Here is a 17,027-nt window from a genome sequence, read left to right as displayed (position 1 = left end):
AATGCTTGCAGTTTATGGTGCATTTTGTAGCTGACAGGTTCCCTTTAAGGCTACTTTCACACTGGCGTTTCTGAATCCGCATGTGAGATCCGTTTTAGGGCTCTCACAAGCGGCCCAAAACGGATCAGTTTAGCCCGAATGCATTCTGAATGGATAAGGATCCGTTCAGAATGCATCAGTTTGCCTTTGTTCAGCCTCCATTCCGCTCTGGAGGAGGACACCAAAACACTGCTTGCAGCGTTTTGATGTCCGCCTGACGATGCAGAGCCAAACAAATCCGTCCTGACTTACAATGTAAGTCAATGGGGACGGATCCGTTTTCACTGACACAATATGGTGCAATTGAAAACTGATCCGCCTCCCATTGACTTTTGTAATGTAAGTCAAAACGGATCAGTTTGCATTATCATGAACGGTAATGCAAACGGATCCGTTCTAAACGGATACAAGCGTTTGCATTATAGGTGCGGATCTGTCTGTGCAGATACCAGACGGATCCGCACAGAACGCAGGTGTGAAAGTAGCCTTACCCTTATAAACTGAATTGCTTGAATACTAAGAATTATTTTTCCATATTTCAAACACAATATATAAGCTGGAGAGATGTATAAAGCTACAAACTCGTGCAGCCTCCAGTATAGGCTTGCTTACCTACTGTACAACAAGATATGATCAATGTCAGTGATTTTACAATGAATAATATTCCAACAAGTTCATCTTGTAGTTCATATAACACCTCTTCATTATGCTTCAATTTCATGTTTAAAGCAGATTACTCTTGTCATTTGTAATGCCAATAGCTCCTCCATTCTAAAATCTTTTTCTATATGTATAGATCCACTGCCGCCTTACATCTGGCCTAAATCTGAGCCCACTTTTAGTCCATGTGGAAACCTCTTACAGCATAACCTGACCTCAACAGAAGCTGCTGTAAAACCAACTGCCCCCGGAGGGTACCCTGGTGTGGAATTATCTCCCCAAGGCATGGTGCCACAACCAGTAGTTCTTCCCCCTCCAGAACTAGTTCTTGCAGAGAGTATGGAACCAGCCCAAGATCCTGCACTTCCTATACAAGGCGTGATGACAGCCCCCATTGAACAAGGCATACCTGAGTTGCTTATTAGTCCACAAATGCTGCCATGTAAGTAAAAACGGGCATCAACAGAACGGCTAACATCAGGGTCAGGCTGGCGTACCAGAGGATCCTCCATCGGGCCCAGATTCTGAAACCAGATGATATGGGAGATGGGCCCTGAGAATAACCACCTCAGGAGGGCCAAGGCAACCCCAGTCTTCAACTGACAAACATGGTTGTGCAACCATATTTTTAGTGATAAATTATGTAAATAATTGGAGGATTTTTATTAAAAGGGCTGAATGGCCCTGATGACCTGTTCCATTCAAATGAATAGGACAATGCTACAATATCCAGCACATCTGCTAAGATACAGTGTGTATGGCGTACTGTAAACCGTGGAGAGAGGACAGCGCTCACAGGAGCACCACTACCTGTTCAGACAGCTGTTTGGCGGGGGTGGCGAGAGTCAGGCCCTCACCGATCTATTGTTGATGGCCTATCTTGAGGATAGGTCATCAATATTAAAATACAGATGCTTGCCTTGTATGAGCATGCCTAGGGCTGTAGACAATCATCCTTTATAACCTTTGAGTGAGCTGAGCTGCACAATTTAGAGACTACACGCACAACTTTGGGGTTCTTATTATGAGCACACATTACGTAGGTGAGATGCAGTCTGACACAACAGAACGAAATCAGGGCAGAGAAATAGTGCATTGTTACTAAGGGCCACATGTTGTGCATACGTGGTTTAGAAACATGGCCATTAAGAGTCATGAAGCCATGGTGCCATACTCAACAACTAAAACTTTACAATTATAATATACACAGACTACTAATGTGGATAAAAATGGACGCGGTCTTTATTAACCTGGGGGGGGGGGGGGGGGGTGGTAACCATAAATATTAAAATTCCATAAATTATCAAACCATTAAAATTCCCACCAATATTAAGTCCATTAGTGCACTACTCATCAAGAGTCCACCCAGTAAGGCTGAGCAACTAACCCTCCCCACATCCCCCCCCCCCCCCCTTTATTAAAAGACTGCGACTAAAGCCATGGGAGGGCGGGCGGGACACATTCTATCTTCTCTCTTCAGCCGCTGACCGAGCCTCTAATGGTGAGTGACCTCTATAAATATTCCAGCTGCTCGCCAAAACTTGTCATTGACCAATCCATTGTCCAGTTAAAAAATAGCCCTTTGCCCAGAAACTGGACCGCAACCATTTCTGCCAATCGCTTTTAACTTCAGTTGCCGGCTAACATTCCAGATTTACCTGAGGAGAAATAAATGGCGGGGGGGAAAAAGGAGAGAAAGAGAAGGGGGGGGGGGCGAGGGGGAAATAGACATCTGGCCACCAAAAATACATAAAATATGTCTCAATGACACCATGAGGGGCTAATGCCAATTACTGGCACTGCCCCTTTCATAATGAATGTCGCTCTGCATTGCAGCCTCTTAGTACCTTTGCACTTCGTGAAGCTCCATTATTTATATACATTATTATAACTCTAAATTTACTTTCTTTTCGCAGTGACTGACTTGGAAATAAAGTTCCTATACAGAGGGAAGCAAGCAGGAGCGATGACTGTTAGTAACCCGCATGGCTGCCGCCTTTTTTACAGTAACCTTGAGCCAACACCAGAGCAGGTGGAACTGTTTGGTCCTACTACTCTGGAGCAAGTTCGGTTTCCTGGAACGGATGAAATTAGCAACGAGAAACAGAAGTTCTACACTAACCATCTTCTGGATGTTATGGACCGAGGGCTTATCCTTACCCTGCAAGGGCAGGATATCTATGCCATCCGTTTGTGCCAGTGCAAAGTGTTCTGGTCTGGACCATGTGCAAACAACCTAGGTGGACCCAACCCTATAGAAAGAGAGAAAAGAATCAAAGTTTTCAGCCTAGAGACCTTTTTAAATGGTGAGAGTTCAGTTTGGAAATTGTAAAATGTGTTAATGGAGAATGAAAAGGGTCAAATCAGCATCTTCTGTTGTAGAAAGGAAGAATCTCTGCCTCCCCCTCCCTCTCGAATTCTTGTGCTAAGTGCCAACAGATCAGTTGTCCTCCGTTAAGCATTGCTGCTTCATTCAGATCTGATGCTACATATCAACTATAGAAGACATTTATTATTGCTTTGTACTTTATTTTTCTAGTAGGCTTTGTGGGGACTCGCTTTGGTAGACAGGATTAGCGGATGCAGTATAGAGGCAACAACACGTTCTTTGGATCAAACAGTTCAGTGTTTTATTCATACTTTAGGCAAGCGACAAAACAAGCAGTCATAATCAAGCAAAAAGTCACCTTGCGTTGTTGGTGGTAATTCGCACCATGCGGCAATTCTGCCTCAGAGTCCTTGTTGATAGCAGCACCAACCTGTTTTCACGCCAAACAGGTACCAAGCCTTCATTTAAAATCCGTTCCAGTATTTAACCTCACCTGGCTGTAAATCAGCCTATCAATACCTGTTCTCCCAGACGAAACCTCTCACTGTGTCACATACCCCTCCCCCTTTGTTCAACCCTGAAGGGGTGAACACACACCAGACAGTGTACCTGGGACAGGGCATCCGTGTTTCCCTGTAACCGGCCTGCCCTGTGTTCCACTGAAAACGTAAAGTTTTGTAGGGAGAGAAACCATTGGGTGACCCGGGCATTTCTGTCCTTGGCCTGGCTCATCCATGTGTGAGGGTAGTGGTCAGTCACCAGGTGGAATTTTCTACCCAATAAACAATAGCGGGGAGATTCTAGTGCCCACATGATAGCCAGGCACTGTCTCTCCACTATACTATACCAGGTTTCGGCTGAGGAAGACAACGGGATGCTACTCCCCGTTGACTTCCTCAGACAGTACAGCACCGAGGCCTACTTCGGAGGCATCTGTCTGTACTATAAACTCCCTCCAAAACTGGGGACCCACACAGGGCTGATTTCAAAGCGGAGAAAGCCTCTAACCGCCCGATTATCCCAGTGAACCATCATTGACTTGTGTCCCTTCAAGAGACCTGTCAAGGACGCGGCTAGAGTAGCAAAGTGGGGAACAAACCTCATGTAATAGTCCACCATTACCAGGAATTACTTTATTTGCCTAGTGGTGACAGGTCAGGGCCAATTCCGTATTGCCTCTATTTAGTTCACTTGGGGTTTGAAGACTCTGCGCCCAATGACATTCCCCAGGTACCTAGTCTCTTCTAACCCTATCGCACAGTTTTTTGGGTTAGTGGTTAGGCCAGCTTTCCGAAGGGAGTCCACTACAGCCTGCACTTTGGGTAGGTGACTTTCCCAGTCGGTACTGTGGATGAAAATATCGTCCAGGTAAGCCGAAGCATACCGACGATGTGGACAAAGCACAATGTCCATTAGTTGCTGAAAAGTGGCCGGGGCACCATGCAGACCAAACTGTAAGACCTTATATTGATACAGCCCCTCAGGCGTGATGAAGACAGTTTTCTCTTTGGCAGCCTCCATTAAGAGCACCTGCCAGTACCCTTTCGTGAGGTCCAAAACAGAAAAATACCGGGCTTGTCCTAACCTTTTGATGAGCTCATCCACCCGGGGCATGGGATACGCATCGAATTTGGAAACCTCGTTAAGTTTTCGAAAGTTGTTACAAAACCGTCCGGCTTGGATATAAATACTATAGGACTGGCCCACTCACTTTTTGACTCCTCAATGACGTCTAGCTGCAACATTAGCTGCACCTCCTCCGAGCCTCGGGTACCTGGTATGGTTTTAATCAGACTTTTGCCTGAGGCTCAGTGACAGTGTCATGCTGGATTATGGAAGTGAGTCCAGGGAGGTCCGAGAAAACTACTGTGTTCCGACTAACGAACTCCCTGGCATCCTGAGTCTGTTTAGAGGAGAGGCTGTCAGCAATTCTTACTGTGGCAGCCGCCTCTCTTGCATCAGACAGAGGGGCCGGAACCTCTTCTCCTAGAAAACCTGTCCGCGGGCTGTCTTCTGTACAGGTTTTCCTATCTTTCCACGGTTTGAGTATATTCACATGGTAAATCTGCTCTGGCTTTCGCCGCCCCGGCTGGTGTATTTTGTAGTTTACATCTCCAATTTTCTCGAGTACCTCATAGGGCCCCTGCCACCTAGCCAGGAACTTGCTGTCCACGGTCGGCACCAGAACCAAAACCTGATCACCCGGGTTAAAGATCCGGACCCGAGCCTGCCGATTATAGACCCGACTCTGGGCTCGACACTGTCTCTATCCAATCTTGCATCTGGGTAACATACTCAATGACACTTTTATGTGGAGTGGGTTGTTGTTCCCACGCCTCTTTGGCCACTTCCAAGAGACCGTGAGGGTGTCTGCTATATAGCAGTTTGAAGGGTAAGAACCCAGTAGAGGCCTGGGGTACCTCTCGCACTGCGAACATCAGATAGGGCAGAAGGAGGGTCCCAGTCCTTCCCATCTTTAGACACTACCTTTTTCAATGTATTTTTTAATGTTTAGTTAAACCGTTCTACCAGACCGTCAATTTGCGGATGGTAAACAGACGTCCATAGTTATGTGCAGCAACTTACAGAGTTCCCTCATCACATTGAACATAAAAGGGGTCCCTTGGTCGGTCAGAACCTCTTTAGGTAGTCCTACTTGGGAAAACATCTCCATTAACTCCTTAGCTATGTTGCAGTGGCACCGCCTCCGGGTACCAAGTGGCGTAGTCTAGAAATGACTAAGATGTGTTGATGCCCTCTGGCGGACTTCGGTACTGGGCCTATGAGGTCCATAGCTATTCGGTCAAACGGTACTTCGATAATCGGGAGAGGTACTAGGGGACTACAAAAATGTGGCTGGGGGCTAGTTATCTGGCAGGTTGGGCAAGACTTACAAAACTCTTCCACTTCTTTGAATATTCTGGGCCAGGAAAACCGCTGTAGAATACGATCCTGAGTTTTCTGTAGCCCCAGGTGACCCCCGGGAATGTGTTGGTGGGCTAGATCTAACACAAGCTTGTGATTAGCCTTGGGGACCACCAACTGTTCAATAGGCTCACCCCGTAGTTGGTTTACCCTATACAACATATCTTGATGAACCACAATGGAGAATGGAGAAATGCTGACTGTGCCCCCAGGTTGTTGTGGTTCACCATCTACTATTAACACATTTTCCCAGGCACGGGATAGGGTTGAGTCCCGACGTTGGAAGGTACCAAAATTATCCCTGGAGACATTGAAGTCTGCCAATTCAGGATCCAGCGGCAAGTCCTTAACGTCTCCCATCATCACACTTAGCGGGGTTGTCTTCCCCTCTTCCACCGAAGTGGCGGTCACCCCCTACCGCTGGCCCTTCGGTCTCTGGTTCCCAGGGTTCTGGTCTCCCACATGACGCGGGCCACTCTGCTAGGGTTACCCCTGTCTCATGGGTATCGGTCACTCTCATCTCTCATAGCGGGCCACAGTGCCGAGAAGTCTCTCCCTTTTATGAGTTCATAATGTAGATTTGTGGCGACAGCCACCTCGTGGGTCCATCTACCGGCCACCGTGGTTAGACACCAGTGCGGTGGGGTAGTCCTTTTAAGTCTCAGTGGATGCACATCACCCCGACTTTCCGGCCAGTATACTCAGTGGACCGCACCAAGGTAGCCCTTACTAGGGTCACCAGACTCCGAGTCCAGCAGATCCTCTGCCGGAGTGTCTCCCACTTCCACCTGGCACAAGTGATTTAGAGACTCTGGGGTACCTGTTGCACACAGCCTCCTGGCATTTAGTGACTGACGGTAGCCATAGTTAGTGTCCATGGGCTCAACCCGATGGGGACAGTCAGCCCTTACATGGCCAGGCTCCTGACACCGCCAGAAGACTATCGGAGCCAAGTCCGCCATGGGTACATCCTGGGCGGGTTTTATCGGCTCAAATCTCTGGGCCTGGGGTGGAGATTTCCGGGGTTTGCCGATTACCCTCCCGACAGAACCCTCCTTTAGATTCCTGGTAGCTTTATAGCGTTCCACCAGGTCCACCATTTAAAGGGCATTGCCAGGAGATACCTGACCGATCCAGTGCTGGAGAGGGTATGGCAAAGCCCTCCAGAACCGATCTGCTAATAGTCTATCCAGCATAGCTGGGGGACTCGGCACATCAGGCTGTAGCCACTTTTGCAGGTGGTGTATCCGCTGGGCCCGGACCAACACATTCACCCCCAGTCTTGCCAAAATCTCACCCTTTACTTTTTGGTAGTCGGCCGCTTGATCGTCCGGCAAGTCGAAATACACCTGGGAATCGGATGCAAGGAATGGAGCGATGACCTCAGCCCACTGGTCGTGAGGTAGCTTTTCCCTGATGGCTGTTTTCTTATACATCGCCAGGTAGGTTTCAATGTCGTCTGTGGAGGTTCTTGGGAATCGCGGCACGGACTGCTTTCCGGGCATCGTGGACGCTCAGGGTTGCTCCTGCTGTCTGCAAAGCTATCACGTTTTGTAGCAGCAACTGGTTAGTCTCCTGCTGCTGCTTATTAGCCTCGCGTTGCTGCAGGTTGGTCTCTCGCTGCTGCAGATTGGCCTCCATGAGGGCCTTCACAACAGCTTCTATTTTGTCGTGGGGCACTGGTTGTAATACAGCTGGTTTAATGTCAAACATACAACCGTGCCTGAAAAAATGCAGAAACTAAAAATATCGACGTTCATGCCAGCCTCACTGCTCTTGTCCGCATCCTCCACCAATTGTGGGGACTCGCTCTGGTAGACAAGGTTAGCGGACGCAGTATAGAGGCAACAACAAGTTCTTTGGATCAAACAGTTCAGTGTTTTAGTCACACTTTAGGCAAGTGACCAAAACAAGCAGTCATATTCAAACAAAGTCACCTTGTGGTTTTGGTGGTAATTCAAACCATGCAGCAATTCTGCCTCAGTCTTTGATCATAGCATCACAAACCTGTTTTCATGCCAAACAGATAGCAAGCCTTCATCCAGACACAAGGCTCCCAGATCCCAACACGGAGACATGGCTTCTGAGCCCAGCTGCCCATTTAAGGACAGCCAGGTGCTGGCAAAACCTGGACCGGCATTTAAAATCCGTTCCAGTATTTGATCTTACCTAGCTGTGAATCGGCTCAGCAGCACATGCTGGGAGGAAAATACCTGTTTTCGTAGACAAACCTCTTACTGCGTCAGCTTTTATTAAAAAATGTCTGCAGTCTACATGTATTGCAGGCTGCTCTGTCCCCTTCACAAAACCTCAGTCTGTAACCCTTATCTCTTCACTCCTGAGAGCTCATAGGCTCTCCTTTAAAGTGACACTTTCATCAAAAAGGGGTCTTTTTTAATTTTTATAGAAATTCTTTGAATTTATTTTTTCTTTTTTTTCTTTTGGCACTACTATGCCATTAAAAATTAACCCCCTAAAGAGCCGTGCCAATTTTTAATTTAGCTTTTTTGTTTTTACCTTTTCTACCTTCCAAAAGCCTTATTTAAAAAGAAAAATTTGCTCAGTCATATAGGGCCTATATGACTTGCAGGACAAGTTGTATTTTTAATGGCACCCAAGATTTTTGGGGAGTTTTGGTATTACAGTATGCACTGTGCGCTAAAAATGATATGACTTTATTCTGAATAAAGCATTGCTGAATTTACATACTTTTTATTCTGTTTTCTTACTTAAAAAAAAAAAAACTTTAAAAAATAAAAAAAAAATCTTTGCATCACTATTTTCTGGCAGCCATAACTTTTTAATTCTCTACAGAACTGTCAGGGCTTGTTTTTTTTGCAGTTAGCTGTAGTTTTTATTGTTAGCATTTTGGTACTTTTTTTATTGCTTTTTGTTCAGTGTTGGGGATGAGGTGACCTAAAATGGCAAATTGTGTATTTAAATTTTTTTGTTATGCTGTTCACCACGCAGGAAAATTTTTTTGATATTTTAAAGGGGTTGTTAGGGTCCAGAGCTGAACACGGAAATAAGCTCCCATTTACCATGTATGGGTGGAGCATCGGAGCTTTTTCTTTACTTCGGGCTTTTTCTTCATTACAGGTGATGTAGCGGGCATCACATGGGTATCCTAAGCCTGTAAAACAGCCTAGGGCATCACTAACCCTTTGGCTACTGGAGTTATTTTTTTTGTTTTTGCGTTTTAATTTTTCTTCCCTATTTTCCGTGAGCCATAACTTGTTTATATTTACAGTCACATAGCTGTATGAGGGCTTATTTTTTGCGGGACAGGTTGTACTGTCTAATGATGCCATTAATTATGACATGTAGTGGGAAGCAGGAAAAAAATTCCAAATGGAATTGGAAAAAAACGCAATCCCTCCATCGTTTTACGGGTTTTGTTCCCATGGCGTTTTGTTTATGGCAAAACTGACCAATGCCCTTCATGCTCTGGGTCAGTACGATTACGATACCCCATATGTATAGTTATTTATGTCTAAATAGTGTAAATTTATTTAAACGTTGAGAATTTTTTTTTTTAAATCGCCATATTTTGATCCTTATAACTTTTTTTTATACTTATGTCTACTGAGCTGTTTAGGGGCTCATTTTTTGCGGGACAATCCATAGTTTTTATTCATACCATTTTGGAGTGTGCATGACTTTTTGATCACATCTTATTTCATTTTTAGAAGCAATGAAAAAATAGCAAATCGGCCATTTTTACCCTTTTTTCCATTACGCCATTCACCTTATTGGATTTTTTTATTTTGATAGTATGGACGTCTTTCGGTCGCGGTGATGCCCAGGATGTTTTTATTTATTGTTTAGTTGTTATTTTTATATACGGAAAGAGGGTGATTGAAACTTTATTTTTTTATAGAAACTTTTTTAATTTTTATTTATCATTTTAAGGCTCATAAATGACCTTTTATAAATGTTTTTTTATTTTTCATTTTGACCTATCAGGGATTTGAAAATTTTCAATTTCTTTGCATTTTGCTCATTTCTTATGTTGGCCTGCCATCTGGTGGCCAAAATAAGAATTCTCTTCGTAGACTCGGAGCATTCAGCGCATGTACTGAAGTCCCAATTGGCCTTATGGGGCTTCAGTCGGGTTTTATGCGCATTTAGGTGCCGTGATCTCGCTTGATTTAATTACGATGATCTGCATTATTGCCGGTTGTGGTAATTAGCCTCAGGGCTCTGCTGTTTGAAACGGCAAAGACTTGCCGGCCATGATGCCCGCTGCATGCGCGAGCGGGCGTCATGCTTGCACAGCGCTACCGGTGCTGGTAGCAAAAGGGCTAAAGACCGCCCATTTAGTGCCGGTGACGTCACTGGGATCACTGCTAGGCAGAAGCCTCGCCTAGCATAGTGAGAAAAAGCCGGGTACATCACTGTCGGTAAATAAACAGCCCTTATCCTGCGCTATGGAGCGCAGGCAAGGGGGAACATCTGTGCTAGAAATTCTCCTATGCTCCACTCGTATATGGGAAATGAGTGAAGGGGAGCTCATGTCTGGGTTCAGCTCTGAAACTGGACAACCCCTTTAATAATTCTGACATTTTCAGACACAGCAATATCGATTATGTTTATTTGTATATGTAAAAATATTAAAGTTTTTTTTTTTTTTTTTAAGACTTTTTAAAAATTTTAACATTTTTAGCCCCATTAGAGGATTTGTGAGATGTTACCTGATTGGCAATCGTCATGATAAAATTAGGTGTGGAACTGGGATATGTGCCAACACTATTCTGTTGATAAACAGAAGAGCACTGATTACTGTAATGTGCCATGCTTTCGGTCTATACTGGAGAGGGTCTCTCACCATAGTAAAGGTCACTTGTTGTGGTATAAGTCCAAACAAAACGGAAGTTAAAGATCCAGGACAAGTAGTAGAATCGTGGAGTGACTATAAAAATAGTATCCAAAAAAATAATCTACTAATTTTTATTTTATAAAAAAGTGCATAGAATATTCACATATTGATTAATACGCAATTTAAAAAGTTTTAATGGAAGTGTTCATTCAAGCTGAATTCTTAGCAAATTGGGAGGGATGTTCAACCTGTGGCCATCCAGTTGTAAAACTACAACTCAATCATGTTTGGCTGTAGGCTTTCCGGGCATGCTGGGGGTTGTAGTTTTGCAACAGCTGGAGGGCCGCACGTTGGTCATCCCTGCATAAGACTGTTACGTCTATCGCTTTCTTTATATACAGTAAATTGAGAACAGCAATGTCTGTGTGACTACAGATTCAGCAAACCTCCTGAGAAGCATCCACTCTACTTCACCTGATTCCACTTTTCATGACTCTCCAGTGTTTTTATCTGACTGCACCCGCTCCACTGTTTGAAATTAAAGGGGTTTTCCCACGGATATAAAACTATTATTCATGCAGTCAAGTCTGGAGGAATTTTTCCTTTTTTGTGGGTGGACAGCAGTTTGTCGCATGAGAGAATCAAGCATTGATTTGTCCATATTGTTTCCTTTGCTGGCTGGATTCATTTTTCCATCACATTATATACTGCCCATTTCCATGGTTACAGACCACCCTGCAATCCATCAGTGGTGGTCGTGCTTGCTCACTATAGAAAAAAGCATCAGCCTCTCTGGGGGCCAGGACTGCGAGAGTACACATAGGCTAGTGTTTTTTCCTATTTTGTGTAGGCACAACAGCCACTGATGGATTGCAAGGTGGCCTGTAACCATGGAAACGAGCAGTGTATAATGTGATGGAAAAATGAATCCAGCCAGCAAAGGAAGCAATCTGGATAATACATTAGTAAGTGCCTTGTATTAACTTTCTCTACATGATAAATGCCACTTACTGAAGTGAGAGAACAACCCCTTTTAAAGCTCAATCCTAATCTTACTAATAAGAATGTGGCTTAGGCTCCTTTCACATCACCGTTTCTCCTTTTCATTCTCCTGCTCCTCAATGGAGCCTGAGAACGGAAAGGAGAAACTGTGACGTGAAAGGAGCCTTAAATAAGTGTTTATGACTTCTTAGTGGTTTAGATATAAAGTTTATTAGATGACTGTACAAAGTGAAAGTACCGGTCACACAGTTAACCCTTTGTGACAGAATGGCTCAATCCTCAATAAAGGCCAATTGAAAATATGATTTTGTAGCCAGAAACGAGTAAAATGCAATCATAAACAGAAATTGCCTTTAAGTCACAGTTATTTATGTGCTCCTCTCTCCCACAAACCACCAGTGATTGACTGACGGTTTCTCCTTAGGAGAAGCTGCCATCATCGGCAGGTAGGCAGTGAGAGCGGAGCCTAATGAATAACCATGACTCTTCTCAGGCAGCCCTTGACTCTTCACCACGGGTTGCAATGATAAGTTTATAAGTGACAGCCTGCAGGAATCAACATATCTGTCACCACTTTATGCCTCCCTCAGTGAGGGCAGCAGAAAGTTGAAGACTGGTCCTCTTTAAAGTTCATTTCAGTAGAACTGCAGAAGGGCGGGTTGTTGTGGTTAAGTGTAACCGGCCTTAAATGCACTAAAATGTCATTTATATATTAGAACATTTCTGTGCTAACACTCCATTCGTTAGCTCTGAAATGTAAAAGTTACGTTCCAGTAGTAAAGCTAGAAGAATGTATGTAGATAATTCTGTGTGTTTGAGGTTTTTTCTTTTTCTTTTGGTCCACAGAGCTCATTGCGTGCCAGAAAGGACAGACCAATGCACTGCCTCCATATGAGATATTTTTCTGCTTTGGGGAGGAATGGCCAGATCGAAAACCTAAGGAGAAAAAGCTCATCACTGTGCAGGTACTTAACGTGGAAGAAAGCATGGGCAAGCACCTCAAAATCTGTGTTTCATCAGATGATTAGAATTACATTCAGAATTAAGGGTGATGTCTCATATGCTATATCTATAGTGCATATAGTTTACGTATGCTGTCTTTGCTGTGGTATCTGGTTTTCTTACTGCTTAAATGGGACCAAAGCTAAAAACAACGTAAAGGGGTTGTCTGCTTGTCCTATATTGATGACTTATTTGATCTGCTGGGGCCTGTCTGCCGACACTCCCACTGATCAGCTGAGGATAGGTCATTGATACATAAGTGGGCAACCCTTTTAAGATTTGTCACCTGGAATGTTTGGGGACTTAGCTGGTCACTAACTTTTCACACAACTTTGCATAAATGACCATAAACGTTGTAATGTGTCTTATCAATGAGAAATGTGTAGTTCTCATGGTATGAGCTGCTAACCTTCCCGCCATTGCTTTTCACTTTGAAAAATGCTTAAAGGGGTTGTGTTACTTAGGCAAATGCCCTTTATAATGTAGATGAAGTTAATACAAGGTACTTACTAATGTATTGCCTCCTTTGCTGGCTGGATTCGTTTTTCCATCACATTATACATGGTTATGATCACCATGCAATTCAGCAGTGGTGGCTGTGCTTGCATACCATAGAAAAAAGTGCTGGCCTATATGCACTCCCATGGTCCCGGCCGTCAGAGAGGCCTGTGCTTTTTCCTCCTGGATTACCGGGTGGTCATAACCATGGAAATGAGCAGTGTATAATGTGATGGAAAAATAAATCAAAGGAAGCAATATAGACAATCTCCATACATTAGTAAGTGCCTTGTATTAACTTTCTCTACATGATAAATGCCATTTGCTGAAGTGAGACAACCCCTTTTCGGCTATGGCAAAGCTTGCATTTTTGCTGTAAGCGAACTCTGCTGTGACCCCTGATATGCAAGTCAGCAAAAATCCAGCAAATGTGTGAGCCACACATCGATTGCATGCATTTCTATAGGATCACACCTACCCTGCGATGCCGCCGTGTAGCTGTACTCTTAATTCCGTCCAAGACGGGAGCAGCTCCACAGGAGGATCATATTTAATAAATCTATGCAGAGGGGAAGGGGGAGGAGTGTGCAGGACCTGTGTGATGATTTCTGAAGCTACATGGCTGAGAAGGTTAGAAAGTATACTCCTTTACTTTGTGTGCAGTGGATGGCAGCTAGTCTTCACCCAACTGATCTGGGAGAACTGCAAACTAGACCTTTAGCATCACAGGGGGAAAACTGCTAAAAATGCCAGATACAAGTGATGATATGGTCAGAAATTGTGTAATTCTTCATGTACACACACTGTACTACTGATTAATGCAAAGTTTGGTAAAAAGGTAATGTACACATTAGTGATAAAATCTAGTCTTCGGTTATTTAACATCTCACATGTTTGATGTTATGTGTATAAAGACAGACAGACAGACATGGAGGGAGGGATGCTGGGCTGGTTACATAGTCCCTGGATGGGGTGGGCATATCGTTCAACTTTCACCTCCAACACCAGAGAAATATGGAAAATTGTACCTGACAAGGCTGGTCACTATTTGTGCATGGACTTGTTCAAGGGGATCCTTTTAGCGTTTTATTATAGGAATTATGGGGGTCATTTATCAAACTGGTATAAAGATTAGATTCCATCTTTCATTTTCCTAAGGAGCTGTCCAAAAGAAAAAATTAAATCTGGTTGCTATGGGCAACTAAGCCAGTTCTTCTTTACACCAGTTTGATAAATTACTCTGTGTGCCTTGTCCTATTCAGTGTGGTCCTGGCTATGCCCACTGTGTGGTTGGTGGATTTCAGTGTTACCAGGGGATACAATAAAAAAATAATGTATGTCTACTGTTATGAATGTAGCCATACCCTTAGCTTTTTTAATATGAGAGCCACGGTGGTGATCAGCTGATTTTCAGCAGATGCTGCAGAGTTAATGTAGTATTACAGAGTGGCCATTAAGATGGACAACCCAAGTCCACAAGTGGTAATTTTACTGCATTTAAGCATCTCTCTGCTCTGGCTTGAGGAGGTACCCCCCTCCCCCTCTGTGTTAACTGTATGACCTAATAGGGGGTGGTGGGTAATCCCCTTTTAATTTAATATAAATTAGCAACTGTCTTTTTATGGTAATAACTTTTTTTTTTTTTTTTTTTTCCCCCTTCCCTTCAGGTTATTCCTGTAGCTGCCCGTTTACTATCTGAAATCTTCACAGGAGAATCCTCCTGGTCAGCAGATAGTATAAAGCTCCAGATCTCACACCCAGACCTTAAGGATAAGATGGTGGAGCAATTTAAGGAACTTCACCAGCTGTGGCAAAGCCAGCAGGCCCAAGCTATGGGCCCAGATGGAGGAGGAGCGCATGCCGGAGTAAATGTAGGCCCTGGACCCTGGCCTATGCATACATGAAACATGCAGTAACACCCTGGGCCCTGGCCTATGCATACATGAAACATGCGGTAACAAGACATGTGTTGGTGAATGTGGTTTGTGAACCTGTATTTGGCTCAGCTACGGAGAATACTGTTACTGAGCCAGAGCATTCCAGTGAAATACTCTTCATCTACCATAGAAGAAAAAAGAGCTGAGAGGTTTATGTGCTCAAGTCATGTAGTTGCCTGGGATGGTAAAAGAGAATGATCTAAACTTGCTTCCATTGCAGAACATCTCAGGAATAGTGTCTCCTAATTCTATGAGGGAAAGATTGTTCGTGAATTTCTCTAGCGCAACCAACCAGTGCTCGCGGTTTGTTATCCATCCTCCATGATGTTTATGAAGAAATGGAAGCAGTGATCTACTTCACCCTGATGGCAAAATATTGTAATTTAGTACTATGCATATTAGTGGTCATACTTCGTGCTCCATTCTAAAATCAGTGGAAAATAGAAGAGGAACAGAATATATTTGGATATAATTTCCAGTTCTGCTTCTTGCCTGCTGCCTTCTGCGGAGAACGTTCTACACAGCTAAAGGACATTTATCAAGTTACTGCAGAGAAACTAGGAGTTTTCTATTTTTTTTAACAGTAAGAATCCACACTTAAGGTACAATAATAAGCAATTTAGAATAAAGATGATCCATCATGTGGATGCAAGCAAAATGAAGGGGTTGCCAGGAGAAAACGTAGACACTCTTATCCATGAGCTTTTCTGGTGTTGCAGTTCAACCCCATTCACTTGCGTGTTGGTTACCGATCACAGCTCAGGGGAAATTGTGCTCGCTTGAATTCCACAACCCCATCTCACACTGGGGGAACAAGACCACCACTGATCTAAAATGAATTGCCTATCCTAAGGATAGGCCATCAGTCCCATATTACTGCTTTAATGATTTTATCATGCATTGTTTTAAGAGAATATGCTCAATTGCAAAAATCTGCACAGAACTCCCAATTTTTTTATTTTTATAATCAGTTACTGCACCTGATTTTAACATTTACACTTTGGACCTGCATTTTATATTTCTTTTAAATAAGATTCTCCTGATGCTAGAGCTACACATAGAGTGCCAATATGCATCTATGGATGAGTACTTGGTGGAGACCATTGTTAAAACGGCTTTGTGCAGTCAAGCTCTTGACTGTGTCTTCTGTACACTTTATATGCAAAAATAAAATAAAATGTGCAAAGATGTAACCATTCACTTGGGATTCATTTTGATCACTTGTTCTGCTAAGGCTTAGCCTGCTACCCTGTTGGTATCCTACGTATTGCATTCATAATAATAAGCCTGCTTTGGTCATCCCAACTTAGCATGAAGTCCTTACTTACAGCCACTCCCTCTTTTATACTCTCTATTAAAGGGGTTGTCCGCTTTTTACTATTGATCTATCCTCAGCACAGGTCATTGATATCAGGTAGGTGGAGGTTCGACACCCGACACCCATGCTGATCAGCTGTTTGACAAGAAGGTACTGCCTTCTCTATTCTAGCAGGCGGCAACGGGGATGAGTCTCCCTAGCATCATGGGTGAAATGAGGAGTGCTCATCCCTATCACAGCATGCAATTGGCTACTTCACCCATCGCTGGATGTTTTGATCTGAGCAATAGGGAGATTAGGGGTGTCGGGGAGTGGGGTAAGTATAATCTATATGAGGGGCTGGGTATTGGGGGGCATGTTTTATGGTTTGGATAACCCCTTTATATTTAAAACCCTGGGAGGTTTAATATGTTTTAAAGGTTGCCTCATTTCTAGAAGAAACTGGACAACCCTGAGGATGAGTGCAATAAAGAAACAACCTCTGTTTACATGTTGGGT

At 43.8% G+C, this 17,027-nt stretch overlaps 1 protein-coding gene across 3 annotated transcripts in view; it reads left to right on the top strand.

The window, feature by feature from the left end:
- IRF5 (interferon regulatory factor 5) overlaps positions 1-16,409 on the top strand; it is a 47,535-nt gene extending 31,126 nt beyond the window's left edge. For all 3 annotated transcript variants that reach the window (XM_044275899.1, XM_044275900.1, XM_044275901.1), the window contains exons 6-9: positions 836-1,141; positions 2,616-3,005; positions 12,621-12,739; positions 14,942-16,409. In XM_044275899.1, the coding sequence (XP_044131834.1) occupies positions 836-1,141; positions 2,616-3,005; positions 12,621-12,739; positions 14,942-15,178 (1,052 nt within the window). In that variant the 3' untranslated portion in view covers positions 15,179-16,409. The remainder of the gene's footprint in view (positions 1-835; positions 1,142-2,615; positions 3,006-12,620; positions 12,740-14,941) is intronic.
- Positions 16,410-17,027: the final 618 nt, after the last annotated feature.

Source organism: Bufo gargarizans, chromosome 1, assembly GCF_014858855.1.
Source record: "Bufo gargarizans isolate SCDJY-AF-19 chromosome 1, ASM1485885v1, whole genome shotgun sequence".
NCBI classification, from domain to species: Eukaryota; Metazoa; Chordata; class Amphibia; order Anura; family Bufonidae; genus Bufo; species Bufo gargarizans.
The sequence above is the reverse complement of the archived record's forward strand: the minus strand, read 5'-3'. Positions and strand labels throughout refer to the sequence as shown.